At 53.3% G+C, this 26259-nt stretch overlaps 1 protein-coding gene across 4 annotated transcripts in view; it reads right to left on the bottom strand.

Moving 5' to 3' along the window:
• ARRB1 (arrestin beta 1) overlaps window positions 1–26259 on the bottom strand; it is a 72998-nt gene that overhangs the window by 33653 nt on the left and 13086 nt on the right. Inside the window, exon 1 of one of the 4 annotated variants that reach the window (XM_061204131.1) lies at window positions 2162–2237. The exons of the other annotated variants lie outside the window; for them this stretch is intronic. Coding sequence (XP_061060114.1) covers window positions 2162–2166 — 5 coding nt within the window. The 5' untranslated portion in view covers window positions 2167–2237. Of the gene's footprint in view, window positions 1–2161; window positions 2238–26259 lie in introns of those variants that run through there. 4 annotated transcript variants of the gene reach the window in all.

The raw sequence follows: 26259 nt of genomic DNA, 5'->3' as shown, positions 1-26259 counted from the left end.
CAACTACTGAGCCCTAGTGCCACAACTGCTGAAGCCCACACGCCTAGAGCCCGTGCTCTGCAACGAGAGGCCACTGCAATGAAGAGTAGCCACCACTCGCTGCAACTAGAGAAAGCCCTCATGCAGCAAAAAAGACCCAATGCAGCCAAAAATAAATAAATAAATAAATAAATAAATAAAAATTTTTTAAAAGTAAAAAAATAAAAACAAAGGGAGGGCTTCCCTGGTGGTGCAGTGGTTAAGAATCCACCTGCCAATGCAGGGGACATGGGTTCGAGCCCTGGTCCGGGAAGATCCCACATGCTGCGGAGCAACTAAGCCCATGCGCCACAACTACTGAGCCCGCACTCTAGAGCCCGCAAGCCACAACTACTGAGCCCTGTGCCACAACTACTGAAGCCCGTGCACCTACAGCCTGTGCTCCGCAGCAAGAGAAGCCACCGCAATGAGAAGCCCGCGCACCGCAACGAAGAGTAGCCCCCGCTCACCACAACTAGAGAAAGCCCATGTGCAGCAACGAAGACCCAACGCAGTCAAAAATAAAATAAATAAATAAATTTATTTTAAAAAAACTATCAATACTCATTTAAAAAAAAAAAAGGAATACATACTGAAAACTTATCACTTACTATTTTTTTACTAAATTTCACTATAAAGATGGTGCCCTACTGTGCATCTCTTCCCAACTCCATGTTCAATGACATTACGTTAGTAGGGTGAAATCCTCGGTGGAAGAATTTACACCACAGAAATCGGCAAATACTACAACCCCACCCCCCCTTTTTTTTCTGGATAGCCAGCTGTTACCAGTGGACGATTGGATGTGACCCTAAATAGAGAAGGGAAATTCGGAAGCCTGGTGGATGCTTCTAAGTTTCCAGCCCAGGCAAATGGCTCAGCACCAGCCTGCTGTATGCAGTCACAAACTCTACACACCTCACACACACACACACACACACCATGCATACACACAGAGACACACACACCTGACACATACCCACAAACACCACACACACACAACACACACCACACATACCCTACACGCCCTACACATGTACCTACAGGCACAACACACACCACACATGTACGAAACACACCACATACCACACCACACACATCGTGCACACTTGCACCACACACATACCATGTATGCTTCACATCTCACACCACATATATACCACTTACACTTATACACACCACATACACAGACCACACACACAAATACTAAGCACACTCCATGCGCACACCTGCATCACACACCCCACACACATCTCACCTACAGCTCCCCCGACGTACACCATACACACACCACGTAAACACACATGCTCCCACAGCAGCCCTCTAGCCAGCAGAAGACTAACTGAAATCATGAGAATAAGAGAATGCCAATCCGGGACTTCCCTGGTGGTCCAGTGGTTAAGACTCCGCGCTTCCACTGCAGGGGGCACGGGTTCGATCCCTGGTTGGGGAACTAAGATCCTGCATGCCACACGGTGCAGCCAAAACAAAAAGAGAATGCCAATCTGCCTGACCACCTTCTTTTGATGTCTGAGCACCTCTGCCATAATTTACTGTCTCCTCAACCCAAGGACCATCCTTCCCACACCACCCCCGCACCCAGCTTGCCAAAGTGAAGGTCTCGACACCCCCCAGGAGCACCATCCTGTGACCCCATCCCAGGCCCGTTCCTCTTAGCCACTGGAGCCCTGACTCAGTGGTCCCCCATCCCTGCCCTGTGCCCAGCTGTCTGTAGGCTCCAGAACAGAGCCCGGCTGCCTGTGGCCTCCAGGGCCTGGCCTCCACCCCTTCCCAGGACCCATGACAGGCAGTTCCATTGGTGACCCCAGCCACCTGGCCCCTTTAGCTGCCACCAGATGCTGGTAAGCCAAACTTCCATCTCCAGCCAGACCCTCTCTGACCCCATACCCACTAGCCTTGGGACATGTGTACTCGGATGTCCCCAGACTCCTCACACAAGTCCCAAACAGACTTCCTGTCTGCCCGCACCTGTTCCTCGCCTACACTCTCTGCCCCTGCCCACCCCAGAGGTCAGCACACAGGAAGTGCTCCAGGCACATCTCATGGATAAAGGAATAAATTATGTAATCCTATAAAGAAAGGAAAAAACAAACTTCCTTATGAGGCAGATAGGAAGTCTTACCCCATTTTACAGATGAGAGCCCTGAGTCTCGGTGAAATTAAGGGACCAGCCCAGGAGCAGTAGCTGAGGCGGGGTTGGGGGCTGTGTGGGAAGGAGGGAGGCCGTGGAAGACCCAGTGCTGGGGGCTGCGGGCAGCAGCAGTCAGGCCAGGGCAGGCCCTGCAGAATCAGCTCTCCCCAGCCCCGAGTGAGGGGGTTAGTTACAAACAAAAGGAAAAGGCGTTCCTGATACGCGTCCTGTTTCCTCTCCTCCTCTGGGCTTCTCAGGCCTTGGAGGGCGGATGTCTCTGGGCTGGCAGTACTCGGCCTGTGCACGGACAGGCAGAAGGTGAGAGTCTCCAGGGGCCCTTTCCACTCCAGCAGTTTGGCCTGCGTGGAGACAGGCTCCCGAGTGACCCTCAAGTTACCCTTCCCAGCCTGGAGGAGCACCCCCTGATCCCCAGTGGGTACTCATCACAGCCAGGCACCTCCTTCCATCAGACAGTGCCATAAAGGCACCTCGACTGGGAAGCCTTTCCTGTCACCCTTACTCGCTACGGGAGCCCCTCTAAAGCGCCCCCTTCTTCCCTTCCGCCCTGCCCCACAGCAGCCTAGCCCCTTACTCTGCCCAGCTCTCCGTGGCTATTGCCTGTAGACCAGAGCTCCCCATGAATCAGGCCAGGGAGGCAGGGAGCAAAGGCAGAGGCCATCAAATGGGGCTTCTTAAGTGAGAGAAGGAGATGAGCCTCCCCCATCAAACAGGGAGACGGGGGCCTTCCTGAGGGCAGAGGTCCTATCTCCTCTATCAGATAAGAATTCCCTGAGGGAAGTGGCCATGACTCCTCCATCAGATAGGAGGCTGCTGCAGACAAAGTTCATGCTTCCTTCCTCAGACAAGGAGCTACTAGAGGACAAGAGGGCTATGTCCCCTCCACTGGATTGGAAGTCCCAGGAAACAGGAGCCACATCCCCCCTCCCTGCCCCCACCAGCAGACCGGAGTCTCTCTCCTGGAGAACAGGACCATGCCCCCTCCATCAGACCATGAGCTCCCAGAGGGCACATTCCTGTCTGCTGCCTCCTCAGCAGTTCCCAAAACAGACTTCAGTTCCGTCTGAGGCTCAGAGAAGAACTTCCCCCTGGGCCAGAACTAGGGGAAGTCTTGCCCACAACCTCCCTCGCACAAGGTCCCATGCCAACTTCCCATTCATGCCCGCAACTGAACAGAAGCTGCTTTGCCATCTTTAAGACAGGCATGTGTCTGGGCAAAGGCCAGCAGCTGTCTATTTCAGCCAGGAATGTTGACCTCTTGAGAGACAGCAACGGGGATGACTGGGAGATCCCTGACAAGAGGATGCCCAGGACAGGCCGTGCACCCAGCTCTGGCCTGGAAGTGACCAGGTGTGTGGGCTAGATGGGTCTCTGCTCTTGACTCTGTCACTAAATGGGCAAACCTCTTCCCCGTGTGGCCACTAACACCTCCCACCCATCTCCAAACTTTGTCAGCACCCACTGCTGGTTAAAGTGGCAGGAGGCGACAGGGAGGAGGGACGGCAGGGCCCTTCCCAGGTCCCGCCTTGAGGACATCACTGGCCTTCCCCAGGGGCCGCCCCTGAGCCTGGTTCAAGCTGCCTCCACGAGAGTCTTCCCTACATGCGCCAGCTCCCGGGAGCTGCTATTAGTTAGCATTGATCCACAAAGTGCTTTGCCGACACTTTTTATGAGCTCAGCCTCACCCGGGGCCCTGGGGGCTAGGAGCACGAGGCAGAAACCGAACAGGAAGCCCAGGCCCCTGGGCAGAGCCAGGGGGCAGCTGAGCCCCAAGATCAAGACCCAGACAAGCCCAAGACCAGCACTCAGTAAATGTTACCTGAACGCATAGTCACTGAAAGGCAACCTGACCGGATTTGGTAACTAAATCTGGGTGTATTTTCTTATTAAGAAATAGTAATAATTATTGTTATTATAACTGATGTTTATTAAGTGTCAGGCACTATTCTAAACACTGTATTTAACTCATTTAATCCTCACAAGAACCCTGTAAGGTAGATACTCTTATTATCGCCACTCTATATATGAGGAAACACAGAGAAATTAGTAACTTGCTCAAAGTCACAGAGTAGAAATAAGAAATGTAAGCAGTTCAAACCAAATGCTTGATAAATTAGGAAGTAAAAATATAGTAACGACGCTTCTGGGTTTTACAAGAATGAGATACTGTTGAAAGATACAATTTATCCTAAGTGTGTTCCAAACCAAATACTTTCATTATTGGACATCCTGTGGTATAGTTCCGATGTAAAAGGTTCTCTGAAAGAGGAATATTACAAATGTACAATATGTGCTTGTCAGTCATCTCAAAATCATAGTTTTCTTCTGAAACTTTGAGTAGTTTTATTAAACTTTAGAAAACAAACCCACAAAACCACAATAACAATTATTTTAAGATTTATCATTTATTTGTCATATGCTAAGTATTTGACCTATTCCTCCTGTTTAATCTTGAGGACAACTGAAGGGGAAAAAAGAGGCATTATTCCCTCAGGGGGCTTCACTGAGCCTCCAGGCTGAGGGTACCTATCTCATACACCTCCTTGGTGGGCGTAATCCAGCGGGGGTTTGCCCCCCAGGATGCAGGGACTGTGCTTGGCTCAGACAAGGTGCAACACAAAGGAGTTAAGGGCTGGGGTGAGGCAGGCCTGCTGCTTCATCAGCCTGCACTTCAGCCATCTACAGTGTTAAGTGAGGCCCTGGCACAGTTAGAACTCTGTAAGTGGTGAAAATACTAACCGTCACCACCATCCCCCAAGAAACAGACTCGCTGGGTGGCCCTGGGCAGGTCCCTGCTGGACAGGGTTCAGCGGGTTCACCAGCTCTCCGTGAGGGTCACGTCACCTCGTATGGGCCTGGGCCGCTGAGCGGAGGTGATGGGTATGAGGAGTTCCTGGGAGGCCAGAGTGCTGGGCAGAGACCAAGGCTGACAAGGCTGAATTATCGAGCATTTTTAAGAAATGCATTTCCATTACTTCCAAAAACATACAGGCTTGCAGATGAGGTGAGCACAGTGAAGCCAGCCAAGAGCAGCTGCCTTCAGTGAGACAGCGAGCAGGGAAGGGCATTCCAGGGCATCTCTGAACCTCTCGCCAAAGCACACCCTGGGGCTTGGCAATCTACCTTCCACCTGCTCCTCACACGGATTTGGGGGCGGGGGCGGGGTGTGAGAAACCTGCCGGGAGGAACAGCGCTGGGCCTTAGCTACCAAACTGTCTGAAGTGACAACTCAGTACCAGCTCCACCTGCCCCAACTGAGACGCTCAGGCCACCTTTCCTCGAACCTCAGGGAGACCATGCAAACGGTGAAGGAAATGGAAAAGAGCAACTGGGAACAGGGTCCAGATCTCTACCCTGGCACTTAATGGCTCCTCACCTCACCTGTCCTCACCTGGATAGTGGGATCATATGACCACCTCCAGGGTGTGGAGGGGAATGAATGGGCTGATGTCTGCCTAGGCCTGGAACATAATCCAAGTTCAATATACGGTGGGATTAGGGCACTGAGAGGCACCGCAAGTGCCAGGATGAACAAGGCTATACAGGCCTCTGGAGAGATGCGGGGGAGACAAATAATCACAGGTGAGAACACATAGCGAGGAGTGGGAGGCCAAATCCCTCAACATTTATTTGGCCCTCTCTGTGTATCTAGTGGGCCTGAGGCACTGGGATATGGGCCTCCTGGGGGGTCCCTGGAGTGTGGTGGATGAGCTTATAGAATACACTCTTTAGGGCCTAGACAGCCTCTCCTGAAACACTCTCCCCGTCCCTTGGCTCAGGTTTCACCCTCATCAGGAAATCTCATAACCAACATGTCCCCCTTGGTGTCCTGATTATGCACAGGAGGCCCTGGGCAGCGGGCATGAGCATTTGCATCACAGAAAGTGAAGGGCTCTTGTACCTGGATGACTGCCCACCTGCTTTGAGTGGGGTCTTTGAATCTGACTGAGTCCATCATGGGGGTCTGCTCTATTCTAAGGGCTGGACTGCCAAGTGGGGACCTTGCCCAGGCCAGGAGGCCAGCTCCCCCAGGCCTTTATCATCCTGCCTCTGTTCGACCACAACCACTGGGACCTTGAGAAGCAGAGGGGTCTGAGGTGAATGCACTGCCCACATATGGCTGGGGAGGCAGATGTACAAACCAACAGCTATCCTGCAAAAGGCACCGAGAGAGGGTTATAAAGAGGATAACTCGGGGGCGGGAGCAGCTCCATTCTTCCCAGATGGACAACGGGCTCCTGAGGAAGTTACACAGAGCAGGCAACATCTGAGCTGGGACTTGAAGGGTGATTAAGTTTGCCAGGTAGTCAAGGTGCAGAAGAGAGAACATCAAAGTGACGTGCATAAGTGTGGATCACACATCCTTATATAGCAGAGTATACACTGCAAAGTCACTATCTCACTTGATTCTCTCAAATCCGGTAATGGTGTTATTACCTACCCCCTCCCTCCCCCCACACACATGCAAATAAGAAAAGTAGGGTACAGTGAAGGCAGATGATGAGCCAAAGGGCACATGGTGACTGGTTTCTGGGCGGGCCATGTATGCTGGCTGAGATGGCTCTCTTCTCACGAAGGGGACGGTATTCCTCTCTGGCAGCAATCTCTCACTTCCAGCCCCTGCTGGCCTGTGACACCCCCCTCCCATCCCCAGCGCACATACACACTCTTCCAGACCCCAGGGCCTCTCAGAAGGGACAGAGGGACAGAGCAGCACGGCCAGGGCTGGGCTGAGAATGCCAAGGAAGAGCTGACCATTCTCCAAGGCCCAGCTTAGAGGCCCTGCCTCACCCCCTCCCACTCACCCTGAGCGCTGATAACCTCCACCTCTCCCACTGTAAATCTCCTCTCCTGGCCTCTCCTCTCCCCGCCTCTTGAAGCAGCTGCCGCCAGCCTCTCCCTCTCCTCCCTCCACCCCTCGCCCTCCCCAGGGAGCAATGAGCTCAGCCTTTCCCATCAGCCATCCCTGGGAATGATGGGAAATGCTCGGCTGGCCAGGAACTAACAGGAGGCCTACCCCCCAAGAGGGAGGAGGAGAAGGGGGGCTTTTCTGAGGGCCGCTGGGGGCATCCTGGGCTCAATTCTGCTGCTTCCTATGAATTCCGTGCTAAGGGCATGGTCTGCCTGACCATATGACACGCTCCAGATAAGGTGGGATCCAACTGCTAGAGCTAGAATAGGCCTCTTTTTATGGATGGGGAGACAAAGGCCCACAGAGAGGACAAAAAGAAAATGCACCGAGGGACTGACTGCCACGTCCCAGGTACTGTTTGAGGCTTTCACATTTCTTGTCTCATTTAATCCTCACAACCACCCTGCAAGGAGTGTGTGACAGGCTGAATCACGACCCCCTGAGATGCTCACATCCAAATCCCTGCAACGGTGAATCTGTTACCTTACATGGTAAAAGGAACTTTGCAGATGCGATGTTAGTTAAGGATCTGGAGATGGGGAGATAACCCTGCATTATCTGGGTGGACCCAGTGCAATCACGAAGGTCCTTATAAGCAGGAGGCAGGAGGGCCAGAGAGAGAAAAGGCGATGTGAGGACGACGGAAGCACTGAGAGAGAAATTGGAAGATGTTGTGCTGACGGCTTTGAGATGGAGGATGGGGCCAGGAGCCAAGAAATGCAGGCAACTTCCAGAAGCTAGAAAAGGTAAAGGAATGGATTCTCCGTTAGAGCCTCCAGAAGGAACGCAGCCCTGCCAACCTACGTTAGGACTCTGACATCCAGAACTATAAGAGAATTTATTGTGTGTTGTATTTGGCCACTAAATTTGTGGTCATTTGTTACAGGAGCAATAGGAGACTAATAAAGTAGGTATTCCCATTCCCATTTTGCAGATGAGGAAAGTGAGGCTCAGAGAAGGCACGTGATGTCCTCAGGTTCTGCACACTCCCCTCCACACCACACTGGCTTACTGGGAATCTCCACGAGTTCTTAAGGCTGGGAGCCCCTTGGCCAGGGCTTCAAGGCTAGGGGAGAGTCTGAGGAGGAGGAAGAGGTCTGCTGCTTGTAGGACCAAGGTTGAGGACAGAGAAGGGATCTGGGGAAGGTGAAGTCCTGCCTGAAAGGGGCTGTATTGTGGCTGGGGGCTTCTGGAGCCAGTGGCTGAGTCCTACTCTGCCCCAAACTGGGATGCAGGGATGCATGTGACACAGAGGAAGGGCCCTGGCTGTACAGCTGGGCTCATGGGGCTGAGTGTTTTCAGGATTAACGGAGATGAGATGACATCCCCCCATTCCCTCTCTTTGATCCTGATAAAATCCCTGGGAGGAAGGCTCCTTATCCTTCTTCCTGCATTACTGGTGTGAAAAATGAGGTCCCAGGGGTTAGTGACTGGCCCAAGTTCTCACAGCTGGTAAGAGTGGAATCTGGGTATTCATAATGATCGATATAATGAAAAGCATCAAACCATAATGAACGGCTTTGAATGCTACGTGCCTGACACTGTGTTAACTGTCGCTGGCATTTTCTCAGTCATTCTAGACAGACCTGATCAAGTCCTTTCTCTGCCTCAAGCTCTTTAACTGCTGCCCACAAGCCCTTCGCAATCTGGCTCCTACTCACCCCTCCAACCTCCCCTCCACCACAGTCTCCTGCACCCCCATATCTTCCAGCCACACTGACCTTGGTCAGTTCCCTGGAGCCATCAAACTCTTTCCCACTTTGGAATCTCCCACAGGGTTCTGCCCCCACTGCCCCCCACCCCAGCCCCAGACCACTTGTGGTGCAGAAACCATGGGTCCTGGCCATTCCTGCTCCTACTTGGGGGTTAAGAGAGAGGGAGCAGGGCCAGGGGTCAGCCCTAGATGGCAGGCCTGGGAGGCTGGAGCTGAGAGGGCCTGGGTAAGCTGGTCATTTTCTACACAGTAAAGACAATAGCAGCCTGGAGGTGTGGTGGCAGAACTCCCCAGGGGACGGGCCCTCCCAGATACACAGACCCTACGACACTGGAGCTGAAGGGGCCTCGAAGAATGTCGGGTCCCGCCCCTCAGGGCACACATGGTGATACTGAGGCCCAGAAAAGTCTGGACTTGCCCCCGGCTCCACAGTGTGTTACTATGGGAGCCAATTTGGGGCAGTAGGTAAGGCTTTGGGGTCTGCCACTCACTAGCTGGGTGACCTTGGGCAAGGAGAGAGTTGTTCTGATCCTCGCCTCTAAAATGGGAATAATAGCGCCCTTCTCCATGAATGCATGAGAAGCACCCGGTACAGTGAGGCCTGCGATAAATGAAAGTTGTTCTCACCATTGAGAGAGCAGGGGCTGGACTCAGGACGCCCATGGGGGAGTTCACCCCCTCTCTGTGACATAGCTGGTGGGTTTAATTTAACCTGGGGAAGCACCTGGAGAGGTGGGCACTCAGCTGTCTCCAAAGCCACTGCTTCTGGGCCCCCAGTGCTGGTCAGTCCTTGATCATCTCTAGGAAAGGGCTTGTCAGCCTCATTTGCCTTACAGTTAAAGAAAGGATTCCCCCAAGGGAGCTAGCCTGGGCTAGAGGGACTCCTGATCACAACCTGGGCTCCCACTCCCACTTCAACAGAGGGAAACAGGAATCGACTCTTCATACCGAGCACTTCCTGCAGGTGGCGCTGTGCTGGGGCTTCCGTGCACTCATCTCACTTGAACGTCACCCCCGCCCACCCAGAGGGGATTAGGAGGCCCATTTGCTGAAGAGAAGTCCAAGGTTTCCAGAGGGTGAAAAACTTGCCTGTGGCACCAGCTCCTGCTCCAGGAGGCCTCTGGGCAAGGGTCCGTTTCTATTCCAAATTATTGCGGTCTAAGGCCTTTTTGAAGGGAAGGAACCCAGACTGGACACTGAGGCCCCAACGCAGCCTCCTGACCCACCTGCGGCCCCTGTGGCCCATCTCCTCCCTCCAGGCCCTCGCACCTCACCTCACCTCAGCCTTCCCAGAGATCTGTTATTAATAACTACGAAGGGACTTCCCTAGTGGCGCAGTGGTTAAGAATCTGCCTGCCAATGCAGGGGTCACAGGTTCGAGCCCTGGTCTGGGAAGATCCCACATGCCACGGAGCAACTAAGCCCGTGCGCCACAACTACTGAGCCTGCACGCCACAACTACTGAGCCCACGTGCCTAGAGCCCATGCTCCGCAACAAGAGAAGCCACCACAATGAGAACCCTGCGCACTGCAACGAAGAGTAGCCCCTGCTTGCCGCAACTAGAGAAAGCCCGCACGCAACAACAAGACCCAACACAGCCAAAAATAAAATTAAAAAAATAAATAAATTTATAAAAAAATAAATAACTATGAAAATACCACCCGTAATGCTGTTGCCTCCATCTGGACAGTGCTGTCCAGCCCCACACCAAGTTCACATTTACTCCAGCTCAGATTTTTGCTCATTTGGCACTTTCTCAGAAAGCCTTTGGTGACCCCCAACTAGGGTAGATCCCTCCATTAGGCACCCTCAGAGCACTTCTCACAGTGTGCATCTCTTGCCATCTGTGTCCCTGTTTCAGACCAGAAGCCCCATTAAGCCAAGGACAGTGTCTGTCTGCTGCCATGGCATCCCCAGAGGTGTGCCCAGTGCTGGCACATGGCCTCTGGAAGCCACTATACACTTGCCTGGGCCAGGCCCCACTCCAACTGCTGAACCCACTCATCACATTTAATCTTCACGATCCCTCTAGGAGGTGGGGATTATCACCCCCCTGCACAGATGAGGACAGTGAGACTCAAGGAGAAAGTGACCTCCCCAAGGATACCCAGCTAACCGGGAACACGCTGGGACCAGCACCCAGGACCAGCTATAATAATCTGTGTGCCCAAGTGCAAAATGAAAACGTGGGGCCCCTTGTTCAGATTTCAAGACAGAGACAGACGCGCATTAAACCAGATCCTTCTGAACTTGGGGCCCTGAGTGACTTCACAGGTTACACATCCCTGAAGCCGGCCCCCTGGGCACCCATGTGCTCTGACTCCAGGCCCAAAGCCAGGCTTCTCCCACTGAGAGGCCCTTGAGCATCGGTCCCCTCAGGCAGTGGTTTTCACACTTAAGCCTAGGTCAGAATCACCAGGAGGCCTGTTAAAACCCAGCTTGCTGGGCACCCACCCCCAGAATTCCCACTCAGTAGGTGAGAGGTGGGCCTCTCACCTACTGAGTGGGAATTTGCATTTCTAACTGCTGCATTTCTAGAGGTGATGCTGACACTGGTGCTGTGGGCTGAGACACACAACCACTGCCCTAAGGAATGCATATTTAACAGGGTCATTCTGAATCCAGGGCCTCCAGGAAGGAGAGATTTCAGGTGGGCTATCAGGGCTGAGGATGCCCAGCATCCTTCATATCATACTCAGGCCTCAGTCCAAAAGGCCAGCTCTGCTAAGAAGGAAAGGAGGGTGGGGGAGGACAGGGAGAGGAAGCAAGGAGGAAAAAGGACAACTTTACAACAAGTTACCTTGTTAATTTTTGTAACAATCTTGAGAGGTAGCTTCTATTATCTTTACTGTAGAGGAAAACGCAGCATAAATCAATGATTTGCCCAGGATCACAGCCAGGAAATTACGGAGACCACAACTGAACCTGGTTCTATCTTACGTGTTGTCACAAAGCCTGCTTCAACCAGCTGGCCCTGATAGGTTCTAATCCCACGACCTGCTCGGCCCAGGGGAGCAGAGCCATAGCCTTGGGTTACATTCACATAGTCCCAAACCCTGACAAGCTCTGACAAGCCTTGGCAAACCTCCAGGGCCCTCCCCACACCGCCTGCCTGCCCTCCAAGGCCAGGCCTGCAGCACAAAGACCTGGGACCCAACTGAAGGGGCTAATTGCTGGCATCATTCCAGCAGGCCAGGGTGCCCACCCCCAGACTGGAGGTTCCTCCCATATCCTGGCCCTTCTCTACAGCCTCCCCTCCAGCCACTTACTCACACATACCCTAAGCCCCAGATCACACACCATCTGTTTCAGGGTTTGCACAGGCTGTTCCTCCTTCCTGGAATGCCCTTCCTACCCTGCCTATTTGTCCAACTCTTTTCCATCCTTCAAAACCCCAGGTCAGCTCTACCTCCTCTGAGAAGTCCTCCCTCAGCACCTTGTCTGTCCTCATTGCTCCATCATGCCAACCTCTGCTTCCCTAGCTGCTCTCCAACCATTCATTCTACAAATATTTACTGAGCATCTGCCCTGCTGCAGGCACAGTGCAGGTGATGGGGAGGCAAAGCCAGACCGAGCTCCATCAGGCCAGCGTATGGGTCTGCTTCACCCTATGAGCCTCTGCCAGGAGGGCAGACAGAGAGGGGGGCCAGGGAGGGTCCCCAGGAAGTGATGAGACCTCAGCTGGATATTTGAAAAGGTGGGGATGTGAGTAGTAGTAGTACAAATTCTACATTCCGGGGCCCTGCCAAGTTGTGGGGAGCAGCCCCCCAATGCCTTTGGCAAAGTAACACAAAACCACTACCAAATGAACACAAGACATGCTATGTGTCTCTGTGCCAAGGGGCCGTGTTGGCTGTAGGCTCCCCAGGAAACCGAGGCCCAGAGGGGGAAAGGGACGAACCCCAAGCAGGAGGCAGCCCTGGAGTGGGTCCTTGGCCTCCTCTCCCAGGAGATTTAAACAGTGGAGGAAGGAGGAGGCAGTGTGCCCCTACCCTGAAGTACATGCCCTGTGGACCCCTCCTGGGGGTGGAAGGCATTAAGAGCACACTCTGGAAAGCCACAGCCCGTAGAATCCCCAGGCAGGAGAGGATGGCTGCTGTCTGCCCTGGGAGGGGAGAGGCTGGAGTGGAGCCAGGCTGGCAGAGGAAACATCTTGAGAGGCAGGAGGGAGGCAGGGAGGAGGAAGGAGAAAGGAGGAAACAGCCAGACACGCAAACACCTCCGCCTCCTCTTTCCAACCAAAACAGAATCCCCAGCAGACTGAGACCTGTGGGGAAGGAGACAGGGAATGAAGCCGGGGCCTCAGAGGGGCGGATGGCTGGGAAGGAGCCCAGGGCTGGAGCCTCTGGAAGCTGGGTAGCCCTGCCAGGCATGGGGGTGGTGGGGAGGCCCCATCCATCACCGGGGCCCGCCCAGCTCTGTCCCACGGGGGCCGAGGCTCAGGGAGGAAGGGGATGTGGACTCCATATGGTCACTCCTACAGCTCCTTCAAGACCCACTCAGGTACCAGCTCTTTCCTAAGCCCCTGGGCCCAACCTCTGGGCTGGGCTGGGCTCCAACACCAGAGTTAGCACAAACTCAGAAAATACTGTGCAGCAAAACTGATCTGATGGGGGAGTCCAGGCCTAGCCCTTAGAAAGCCCACAGGCTGGTGGGAAACCCAAGGAATTCAAAGGAGGTAGCGAGGGCACTGAGGTGGCTCTGGACTCCCCGACAACCAGGGACTGGCAGGCACTTGGGGCCAGTCCACAAAGCCTTACGGGAGGCCTTTTCCTCTGATAGTGAAACAGGAGCGAAGGGGACAGGTCACAATCTCTGAAAGAATGACATAGCCCAAGGACATGACATAAACTGATTAGAACCAAATGGGTCCAAGATGGCAGACAAGTCAACTTCCACTAGACCTTGAGCCTCAGTATATGCTCACTGAAACACATCAGCAAGCTAAATGACACATCCACAGGCACCATGACAGTTCCAAGACCGACCACAAGGATCAAAAAGTGGGCAGTGGCCCAATTCCTGGAAATCCCCACCCCTCCCCAAAATAGCTGGAATACCCCTCCCACTCATTAGCCTATGAAATTACCCACCCCTATAAAAACTGACAACCCCATACCCTGGTGCCTTTCTCACCTTCTGAGATGGCCCACACTCTGTCTGTGCAGTGTGTTTCTCTCTAAATAAATCCACTTCTTACCTATCACTTTGTCGCTCACTGAATTCTTTCTGCAATGAGACATCAAGAACCTGAGCTTCATTAAGTCCTGAAAGCCAGGTGTGTGATCTCAGTTAGAAGACTGTGGATTTTGGCCGGGTTCGAGTCCTGGCCACATGGGTTCGAGTCCCGGCACGTGGGTTCGAGTCCCGGCACGTGGGTTCGAGTCCCAATGAGGGTTTTGGCCGGGTTCGAGTCCTGGCCACATGAGTTCGAGTCCCGGCACGTGGGTTTGAGTCCCAATGAGGGTTTTGGCCGGGTTCGAGTCCTGGGACGTGGGTTCGAGTCCCAATCTGAGGTGCACAGTTTCAACAGGACACACTGCTGGGATAGGAGTCAGGATTGAGGAAGAGGGAGGCATCTTCTCCTGGGGGCATCCCCCACCCCCATTACACACACACACACACACACACACACACACACACACTCAGCGCCGGGGGCTGAGGGGCTTCCAGGGACCTGGGCTCTGGGACTTGGACAAATCCCTTGATGTCTCCTGGTTTCTCCACTGCCTCACCTGTACAGTGGGGGCTCTCCTGTGCCCACCTTCCTCCCAGGGGAGGCATGACAGGAAGGACAGACCTCCAAGTAGGTGAGAACGGAGTCCTCTGGCATGACTTCTGCACATGGGAGAGAATCTCACCGCCACTCCCATGCCCACCCCATCCCTGCCCCGCGGGCACCCTCTTTCCTCAGGCCTCCATCACGGTACAGAGCCTGGGAGACAGAAGCTGCAGTCAGGCACCCAAGGGGGAGAGTGGCCCCAGAGCAGATCCACTTCCTGTCTGGGGGCCTTTTCTCTCCTTCCTCTCTCCCGACTGGAGGAAAAACCCCCTCCCCACACACATCCTTGCCAGCACTGCGATGACCTGTGTCTGAGCTTCCCCTCATATGATTGGCTCTAAGCTGCTGCAATACAGGGGTCCTTCTTTCATTCATTTTTTTAATCACAGCGAACCAGTCTGCCTCAGATGAAACCTCCACTCGCTAGAGGACACCAGTCAAGGGACTCCCCCCTCCCTCAGCCTGTTTCCTCTTCTAAAAAGAGGTGACTACAATAGAGCCTACCCCAAAGGGTTGTTCTGAGGGATAAATGTGCATGGTGCTGGCCACCCAGGAACACATATTAGCTCTATAATAGTCAACAAATATTTATCAAGTGCCTATCGTGTGTCAGATGCTGTTGGCCACCAGGGACACACGGCGACCAGAGCAGATCCATGCGATGGCCCCTGCCTGTCTGAAGTTTCCCTTCCGGCGGGGAAGACAGCAGGGCCTTGCGTTGCCCAACTCTGGCGGGTGCATGGCACAGACCACAGTGCCCACTGGCACCACCATGTCCCCTGCACGTGTGCAACACAACAGCCCTGCAAGACAGACAGCAAACAAGAGAGCAAACAGTACACAGTGACTCTCAGGCTACAGGCTGTCAAGGGCAGTGCTCCACGAGCACAGGATGGGTGACTGACCAGCCTGAGAAAGTCAAGGCTTCCCCAGGAAGTGACATCTGAGCTAGGAGCTGAAGAAGAGGTAGTAATGTGACTTGGAAGGGGGCTGGGATGGGGATGCTGCATTGAAGCCAAAGGAAACAAAACCTGCAGTGGGAAGGCTCTGGGGGAGCAAGGTGCTGAGGGAGATAGGTAGGCGAGGCCAGCAGGGGCAAGGCAGCAGGCCCTGGTCACCAGGCAGCCTTGGTCAGGAGTCGGATTTTACTGTCACTGTGATGAGATTTTACTGTCACCGTGATGAGATGGTGGCAGGCTTACAGTGGGGAATGGATGAGACGTAGCTGTACTTTAATACGCTCACTTGGGCCGCTGGCTGGAGAATGGGTGGGCAGAGAGGCTACAGCGGACACAGGGAGACCAGTTAGGGGCAGGATTAACAACAAGGCTGCCTGGGGTTCAGATCCAGGATCTGCCATTTATTTGCTAGAAGAGAGATCATGACGGCACCTGCCTTCTTGGGTTGTTCTGAGGATTAAATGAGCAACTTCTTGTGTGTCAAGAGCCTGGGACGATACCTGGCCCGTGGAGAGTGCGGTGTGCTTAGCTGATATTATTCACCCCGGTGAGAAATGAAGGTGGCCCAGATTAGAGAGGTAGCCATGAGAGAGAAAGAGAGGGACGAGTCCAGATGCCAGGGATAATATCACCAGGGCTTGTTGGAAGCACCCAGCTGCTGCAGCCCCATGCCAGCTGCAACCACAGGAGAGGCCCTGAGCCAGAACTGCCCAGCTGACCTCTTCCCACATTCCTGACCCATGGAAACCAGGAGATAAGGAGATGAATGTTTGTTGTTTTGAGCTACTAAGTTATCGGGTGATTGGTTATGCCCCAAAAGGTAACCGAACAGCTCATATTGAGAGTTACCTGGAGGGAAGCTCCTCTCCTCCACAGGGAAGAAGGTGCCCCTGAGGGGCAAGAAAGGGGCGGGGGGGGGGTTGCGAGCCTGGGACCTCTGCGACCTCTAGGATTCTGCCCTCCAGAAGTGATCAGATGGCTTCAAAGCTAATCATTCCAGCATTATTTACAATAGCAAAAAACTGGAAATAATGTAAATGCCAAATAAGGGGATGGTTCAATAAACTGCCGAGCAGCCACACGAGGAACTCTTATGTGTCATTAACAAACACGGATACTAGGATAAGTTAACGACATGGGAAATGCTGAAGGAAAAAAGCAGTTAACCAAATGTCATGAACAGTTTAAGCACAGTTGTGTTTGAATACACAGGCACATGCATGCACACACATCCACATACACACACAATAGCAAGGGGCGCAAAGACCCCCAAAAAAATTTTTTTTAATGTTCTAAGTGATAAGATTATGGATGATAGCTATCTTCTCCTTGTCCAGATGTGAAGGGTTTTGTGTTTTTAAAATAATTATTGAACGATAAATGTCAGTTCTTTCAAATGTCCCCTCAGAACTTTGGTCACTCCCGTCTCTAGGATGACAGCACTAGAATTCAGCCTGGCGAGGGTAAGGTTTGTCACCTGCTTTGGTCACAGCTGGTGCCCCGATGCTAGAATGGTGTGCTGAACGAGGGAATGAATGAATGGCGCCTATCAGATGTACTGCATCCCTGTGAATACACGGCAACCTCCCTCATCAGCCCTTGCGCAGGGACCAGGTCCCGCCCCACTCTGTGTCCCCAGGGTTCAGCACAAGGCCTGGCACAGAGCCAAGACCGATGAATGAATGAAGGGCTGAATAAATGAATATCTGGCAAAGAATGCCTCCCTGATCACAGTGTACCGAGCTCTCCAGGGCCAAGATCCGTGTCTGTGAGAGCGAGGTGCCTGTGTCTGCGAGAAAGAAGGGGGATGTGAATATATCGGGGCTTTCTGAGAACCCAGAGAGCCTGGCCTGGCCTGACTCTGCCCCTCCCTGCCTCCTCAGGCCCTCCCTGTTCAGCTGCCCCTTTGGTCCCTCCTTCCACCACCACCGGGGAGGACGTCTGGAAGGCCTGACCCAAGCTACTCAAGACATAAGTTTGTTTTTAAAAGGAGACGAGAGACAGCAAGCTCCTTCCTGGAAGGACTTTTCTGCCCTTTCACCCTGGGACAACCTCTGTGACAACCATCTGGGAGGGAAGCCAGCAGGTGGAGACTGAGCTGGGATGGGGCGGGGGTCGGGGAGGGGAGCAGGGCAGGGAGATGGGCAGGTGGCTGGAGTGTGAGGTGGGGAATGCAGGCGTTGGAGGGTGGGAGGAGGGTACAAGAGCTCAGCAAGACTTCGCTGGGGTGTGAATGGGAGTGAAAGTGGCCAGGTGATTGTGTGTGTGTTGGTTGTCACAGTGAGAGGATGGGGCATATGACCGTGCAGAAGTGACAGACTGAGGATGGCAGTGGAAGAGGTGCTCACATGGAGGGGGTTACAGAGTGGGCAGGGGCAGCAGCTAGAATCCGATCGTTTCAGTCTAGGAGAGCTGCAGTCAGACTCAGCCTGAATGATTATTGGTCGGCGGGGAGACTGACAGGGGCTGGCCGTACTCGAAAGAGGGCAGAAGCCCAGTCCTTGAAGGCTGGAGCTCAGGCAGGATCCCCCCAACCCCTACTGTCCCAAATGCCAGCCCCCAAAAGCCTGCCTACTTTTTTTTTTCCCCCACTGTGTTGGGTCTTCGTTGCTGCACGCGGTCTTTCTCTAGTTGTGGTGAGCGGGGGCTACTCTTCGTTGCCGGACGCAGGCTTCTCATTGTGGTGGCTTCTCTTGTTGCGCAGCACAGGGTCTAGGCACGCGGGCTTCAGTAGTTGTGGCACGCAGGCTCAGTAGCTGTGGCTCGTGGGCTCTAGAGCGCAGGCTCAGTAGTTGTGGCGCACGGACTTAGGTGCTCCGCGGCATGTGGGATCTTCCTGGGCCAGGGCTCGAACCCGTGTCCCCTGCATTGACAGGCGGATTCTTAACCACTGCACCACCAGGGAAGCCCAACTGCCTACTCTTTATAAATTAAATCTCAGCAGATGTGACTCCTCAGGCCCATCCCAAACATAGGCTAGTGAACTATGTGGCTCAGAGGTCTGGAGGCCAGAAAAGGCTGAGAAGGACCCCAGGGCACAGCCAGCCTGCCCTCTCCCTTGACAGGTAGGGAAACTGAGACCCAGGCATGCCCTCCCTCCAAGCCCAAGGCACCAGTCCACAAACCCAGGGAGTTTTCAAAAGAAGGTCTGTCTGATCCCAGGGGAGACGGTGCCTGCTCAGGCAGCTCTGGAGAAGCAGGAGGTGATGAACAGTTTTCATTAACAGCTGAAGCTGCAGGGGCGGCAAGGGGAGAGTGGGTACCAGGATGTGAGGGAGCTCCTGAGAGCCGGCCCTGAGTCACGCTCACAGCTGTGTCCCCAGAATGCAGCCCGCGGCCTGGCTCAGAGGAGGTGCTCAGTAAATGAACAAATAAATAAAAGTGTGAATGAGCGATAATAACAGTAGCTAACACTTACGCAGTACTTACTTTGTGCCAAGCACTATTCTAAGCCCTTTACAAATACTAACTTGCTTAATCCTCAAGAAAACTTTTAAGATTTCCATCACAAAAGATTTAGGTTCCCATAATAAAAAACTTTACTATTCCCATTTTACAGATGGGCAAACTGAAACAAAGAGGGGTTGAATAATCTCCCCAAGGCCACACAGCTTTGCCCCCTAGACATTATTGTTCTAGAACCCCTGGTCTTAACCAGGCTCCCAAAATGCCACCCACTGGACACCTTTACCCCGTCAGAGCTGCTCGCTCCGCTTGTTCTTTCTCCAGTAGCCTCACCCCAGCACCTGTATCTCATTTCCAGTACCTCCTCCTCACGATGCTGCCTTCTTTTATTAGCAATTAAAAAAATAATTTATTGAGGTGAAATTCACATAACATAAAATTTACCAGTTTAAAGTGAACAATTAGCATTTATTACATTCACAATGTTGAGCAAAACCACATCTATCTAGATCCAAAACAGTTGCATCACTCCACAGTAAAATCCGTCCCTCGGGACTTCCCTGGTGGCACAGTGGTTAAGGATCCGCCTGCCAATGCAGGGGACACGGGTTCGAGCCCTGGTCCGGGAAGATCCCACATGCCGCGGAGCAACTAAGCCCGTGCGCCACAACTACCGAGCCTGCACTCTAGAGCCTGTGAGCCACAACTACTGAGCCCGCGTGCCTAAAGCCCGAGCTCCACAACAAGAGAAACCACTGCAATGAGAAGCCTGTGCACCACAATGAAGAGCAGCCCCCGTTGGATGCAACTAGAGAAAGCCCACGTGTAGCAATGAAGACCCAACGCAACCAAATAAATAATTAAAATTAAAATTAAAAAAATAATAAAATAAAATCCATCCCTCCTAAGCAGTTTCTTCTCCCACCCTCCCCTCCCTTCCAGCCCCCAGCAACCACCAGTGTCAGCTTTCTGGGTCTATGGACATATCTATTCTGGACATTTCATATAAATGGAATCATACAATACATGACCTGTGTGTCTGGCTTCTTTCACTTAACACAATGTTCCTAAGGTTCATCCATGTCATAGCATGCGTCAGTACTTCATTCCTTTTTATGATTGAATAATACTCCACCGTATAGATAGACCACAATTTGTTTACCCATGCATCCATTGATAGACATTTGGGCCATTTGTTTCCACTTTTTGTCCACTGTGAATAGTCACTTGCTGCCTTTTGATCCTCACCATGACCCTGTGGGTGAGGACTATTGTTCTGTCTCGGTTCCCAGAAGGCAACACTAAGGTCCATTCATGGTAGAGACAGTGACTTGGCCTGAAGCCCCCTGCCTCCCAGACTAGAGTGTCCTTCCTATGTGTCCCATCAGCCAGTCACTCCTCCCCCCAGGTCACACTTTTCCCGGGCATCAGTTATCACACTCCAGGCTCTGGGCTGGGAGCTGGCAACACGGAGTGGACAGCTCAGGCTGAGCCCCAGTCTCCTGGGGCCTGAAGCCAGAAGGCCTGAAGCCTCAGGCCTGAGCTCCTGCCTCGCCCAGGTGTTCCAGGATCCAGGCACACCATGTCCAAAACAGGTACCCTTTCCTCCCTGGTCTCAGCTTTTCTCTCTGCAAAGACGGAAGATGGCCCCCAGCAGAAGGCTCCAGAGATCTGCACAGCGGGACTGTGGAGGGGAGCAGGAACTGCTGGGCTGGAAGGGCCTTCAGAAAACTCACAGCCCCGCAGTGGGGCAGGGGCGGGGCATCCGGACAGCAGTGAGGGTTCCCCCTGCCAGTCATCTCCCTCTCAGACATAAATGCATTAGAAGAAGCACTTTGCCAGGGGCCCCACTATGCCCTCCGGCTGCATAGCCTGGAGCCAAACCCTCTCTGAGGCTTCTCAGCGCAAAGGCAGGGGCCCGAGGACCTAGAATTCCAGATTCTAGGTTGGGATGAGTAGGCTGACCTTAGAGGCCCCTTCCTGTTGAAGACTACTTCCATTGGAGGCATCTCTTTGTGTAAGATGAGATGGTTATGACCACTAGAGTCCCAGAGAAAGCCACCCCCTTCCTAGCCCTCCAGGAAACCTCTTTCAGCCAACGTTAGCCTGTAAATGGGACTATCCTGAGGGAGTTCCCAGTATTCAGTGTGGAGACACACAGTCTCAGCTCAGTCACTAACAGTCTTCACTGTCTCCTCACGATCCCGTCACACAACAGGGGCCTGACACATACGTGATGAATGAATGAACAATCAAACAAACACTCCCTCGGTGATTTCCTAATGTCTGTCCTCTCTTTTCTAGTCTATTGTTCTACACAGCTGCCATGTGAACCCTAAGATCCTGCCACTCCTGCAAGCTGTGTGTCCTTGGGCAAAGTCCTTAATTTAGATGAGCCTCAATTTCCTCATCTGCAAACAGGGACTCTACTGGCAGGGTACCGAGGAGGAGTAAAAGAGAAAGGATACGCCCAGCATCTCAGGGGCTAAGGTGGGGTCCAGGAAAAGATGTTGAAGCAAAGTTCTCTCTTTGGGCCCCCACCCCATCCCACCCCTCCCAGCCCTAATCCTCTAATCCTTCTCTGTTCCAAAGTCTGGAGGAAAGAGCCTAGCCCCTGGGCCGGCCCCTGGCTGGATGTAAATGTTTATGCCAAGCCCAGCCTCCCAGGGACAAGTTATTTTCTCTGTTTGTAATTAATTGCAGAAGGCCCAGTTGGGTAATAAACTCTGCCGGGAAACATAAACACTTTGCACAGAGCTCCAAATCCATTGTGAGACCAGCAGAGAGGGTCTGCGAGGAATGGAATGTTCTTCCCAGTCTCCTCCCAGCCAGAGGCAGTGAGGTCACTGAAGGTCAGAACCAGAAGGACCCTTGAAGATCATTTAAAAAACAGGAGCTGACAGGATGGGCTGCTTACCTTGCTCCAGGCACAGCTGAGCACTTGATTATTTGGGACCAACATTATGCCCACTTTAAAGATGAGGAAACTGAACCTGACAGAGGCAGGGTGATTTGTCCCAGCTAGAAAGGGGCTGAGCTAGGAGGGACACCAGGCCTGACCTCAGAGAAGGGAAGAAAAAGGACAGCCAACAAAAATGTATGCGTGTGCCCTGTGCCAGGCACTGGGACCTGGGGACACAGCTCCTGTGGCCCTTGCGTTCCAGTGCGGAGAGGCGGATCTTAAAGGCTGAGCAAAGAGTGATTTGATTACATGAGTGCTAAGTGCTCGGAAGAAAAGAAAACAAAGCCGCTGGTGCAGAGGGTCCCAGCGAGTTATAAGTGGCTACTCAAGCTCTTCAGGGCAGAGACCACACAGTAGGCCTCGGGCAGGAGCACATAGTAGGTTCGCAGTGAGTTTCTGGCTAAAACTTAGTGCTCTTTTCTTTGGGCCAGTGCAACTTCTCGCCAACCAAATCAAGGTGTATTGAAAGTACTGTGCCAGGGCTGGAGTATAATGATGGACAAACAAAACACAACCCCTGCCGCCAGGGAGCTTGCAGTCCAACTGAGGGCACTCACAAATGGGTAAAGGATGGAGTGGAAGACAGGTTGATGAGGGTCATGGGGCAGGAGAGAGGGACAATCAGCATTTACTGAGCACCTACTGTGTGCCAGGAACTATGCTAAGCCCTACATTATCTCATTTAAGCCTTACCACAACACTGGGGTGTTGGGGGAAGATATTATCACCCCCATTTTCTTTTTTTGGCCGCACCGTGCCACTTGCGGGATCTTAGTTCGCCAATCAGGGATCGAACCCGGGCCCCAGCAGTGAAAGTGCAGAGTCCCAACCACTGGACCTCCAGGGAATTCCCTGGATAAACCCCCATTTTGAAGATGAGAAAACTGAGGTTCAGAAAGACTATATATACACATATATATAATGTATATGTATATACATATAAAAAAGGAATTCCCTGGAGGTCCAGTGGTTAGGACTCCGCGCTTTCACTGCCGAGGCCAAAAAAAAAAAAAAAGATAGATTATGTATAACTGTCTCAAGGTCATAGACATTAACAAGCAATAGAGGTGGGATCTGAAACGTGGCCTGACACGAAAGCCCATGTTCTTTCCTCCTAGCCCCCGCCCTAGTCTCCTCCTCCCTCCCCTCCCTGAAGAGGGCACTGTGGTTTGAAGTTGGGAGCCACAGGAGGCAACCACCACTAAGCCACCCTTCCCCGAAGGTGCAGGAGGAAGCAGCGCACCCTGCCGGCCTGTCTTCCTTTCTGAGCAGGAAAGGTCAGCCCAGCCCGCACAGGCAGCTCTTCTCAGACACAAACCCGGCCAGGCTCCTCACCACCGCCACCACCACCTCCCCTCCACGAGCAGGAAAGGACGGTCCAGACTTCCACCCTGCCCCTTCCCACAAAAGGGCTACTCCGTTGACAACGGCCCCTCCTTCCCGGGGAGCTGTACTTCACAGCTGATAAACACTTTCACCCTTTAGCTCATCCGGCCGCCACCACCCCACCCCAGCAGCCCGCATCCCTAGCACCCAGCATCAGCCACAGCACAGTGCAGGTGAATCCGAGTCAGCAGAACTGGCTCCATCCTAACAGAAGGGGTGCGCCCCGGACTTCCCTGGTGGCGCAGTGGTTAAGAATCCGCCTGCCAATGCAGGGGACATGGGTTCGAGCCCTGGCCCAGGAAGATCCCACATGCCGTGGAGCAGCTAAGCCCGTGCACCACAACTACTGAGCCTGCGCTCTAGAGCCCGCGAGCCACAACTACTGAGCCCACGTGCACAACTACTGAAGCCCGCACGCCTAGAGCCCGTGCTCCGCAACAAGAGAAGCCACCGCAATAAAAAGCCCGTGCACCACAACGAAGAGTAGCCCCCGCTCGCCGCAACTAGAGAAAGCCCGCGCGCAGCAACAAAGACCCAACACAGCCAAAAATAAATAAATTAATTAATTAAAAAAAAAAGAAGGGGTGGGGTCCCTGCGCCACGTCCATCCAGCTTCCACCACCGTTTACTGAGCTCCCATGACAAGCCTTGGGCTCTCCCAGGCAGTTTCATCAGGTACTGGGTACCTGCAGCACCAGGCAGTGGTACATTTTTTAAACCTTTCCACAGCCTTTAAGGTAGGTTTTATGTCCCTTTCACGGATGAGTAAGACTGAGGGCAAAGAGGCCTTTCCAGTCTCTTACTGACACAGCAAGCAGGAACTGTGGGCTTGGCCTGGCCCAGAACTCGCTCCCCTAGATGCCTTTCAGGTCCTGCCTCAGCAGGGAGGGTTCTAACTGATGACCAGGTCCACGATGGGATGAGAACTCCCTGAGGACATGCAGCAACGTGGCACCAACCTCCTGGCACAAAGGACTCCTGGTTAGAGCAGGGGCAGATCCAGGCTTGGATGGGCCTGAAACTCATGTAGTTTGGAATCCCTCTTTTAAAAAAAAAAAAAAGAAAAAAAGAGTACAAAAATATCTTCTTCCTTTTGCACGTTTCACAAAACCCCCTGAGCCCGTGGACACACTGCTAGGCCTTGGAAACGGCCCTGGAGTGTGAAGGCCTGAAGCTGAAGCGGCACCAGCCTCCCGGTGAATCCGCCTCTGGGCTGGAGGAAGGGCCCAGAGGCGATCTGAGCACAACCCGCCTTCACAAAGGCCCTGCCTCCGGCCCAACAGACAGACGAGGCTCTGGAACATTCCTTCTTCTTGTCACGTGTCCTGCTGCTACTAAACCCTCCCACGTCTCTCTCTTGCCATGGTTTCAGAAGCAGGAGAGGTCACGTGAGCACAGGGCCTGCTCGTAGGGTCTGAGTGCTCTCACGGACAGCAGTGCTGGAGCCCGCCCCACAGCATCCTTCACGCCTGGTGGGCAGGGTCCACCCCTACCTGCGCCTGGAACCTCGGGCCGGCCTGAGCAGCTCTTCTGAGGCCCCCCTCCCCAAATATTTGAAGGCTATGACGTGGCTGACCATGTGTTCCCACATCCCACATCCCATTGGGCCCACACAACAGCCCCTGGAGGTATGCAGAGCAAGTTTTATTGTCCCCATTTACAGAAGCAGACAACAAATGACACTAGTTATGCACATACTAGTGCTAGACATGCCAAGGAGACTTCCACAAGTGGCATCTCACAGACGCCCTGGCAGGAGGGGCTGTATCCCCACGGAACAGGTGGGGAAACAGAGGCTCCACTCAGTCTCTGGGCCTGGGCTGCAGCCCTGCTCTCCCACCTCGCGGCCCAGGCCTCCAGCACATCTGGAGTGGACAGCTCAGAAGGCAGTGGGCAGGCTTGCCGGAACATAGCAGGTGGAGGGGCCAGAGCCCTCCAGCTTCCGAGGCAGAGGAGCAACTGGGGGCTCATTACAGGCCCTCCCAGCGAAAGTGGACCTCAATGACTGCCTTCTCTCTGGATGAGTCCGAGGAAGAGCACATGGGCCTTGGAAGCCTGAAACCTGCTTGAAAGCAACAGTCTTAGAGACTCAGGGCCTCGTGTCTCCCCTGCCGAGGAGCAGAGGGCCCCATGCCTGCCTCCCGTCTTCTACCTGCTGGGCCTTCCAGACCCTTCACAAGATCACTTCTCACCCCACAAGCCAGCCGCCCAGCGCTGGCTCTTGCTCGTCCAAGTCCCACTGCTGTCTGTCCCTCATGATTCATTCATCCATATATCCATTCTACAAACCCTTATGGAGAACATGGTGTAGGGTGACCAATTAACTGTCCCCATTCACCCAGGACGGAGGGTTCTCCCAAAATGTGGGACTGAGACAGAGCAGGAAAACTGGGACGCTTGACCACCCTAGTGTACTGTGTGCCTGGCCCTGCACTGGGCACTGAGGACACATTGGACACGGTCCCCGCCCCCCCTCAGGAAGCTTGCAGTCGGAGAGGAGCTCTCACTCCATGAGGGACCCACTGTCAAAGGCACCTGCGCAGCACCTCACACACATTATCAAGCACAAGCTTATGCGGAGCATATTATCTCCTCCATGGTGTCTATGACCCGTCCCGAGCCACAGAGCTGTGACATGCCAAGACTTAGACTCCAGTGAGACAAATAAAGGAAAGGGCAGGTTCCAGCATGAACATTAAGACAGAAAAATATGTTAAGACCTGTTTTATTTAATCAATTTTTGTAGCCCCAGTGTTTGGCATGTCCTAGAGGTCCAGAAAATGTGTGTGGAAGGAAGGGAGGGAGGAGGTATATGCCTTATTTAATCATCTCCAGGCTAGAAGATCCCAACCCCCAGTTCAAAATGTATACATTTCCCTTTTCACAGTCAGTTTCAGCTGTTTTCTTTCAGCCAGGGCCAGGAAGCAAGTGAGAAGAAGGAAAGAGTGCT

This window comes from Eubalaena glacialis, chromosome 10 (assembly GCF_028564815.1).
Source record: "Eubalaena glacialis isolate mEubGla1 chromosome 10, mEubGla1.1.hap2.+ XY, whole genome shotgun sequence".
NCBI lineage: Eukaryota > Metazoa > Chordata > Mammalia > Artiodactyla > Balaenidae > Eubalaena > Eubalaena glacialis.
Note: the sequence above shows the minus strand (reverse complement) of the source record. Positions and strands in the feature narration are given on the sequence as shown.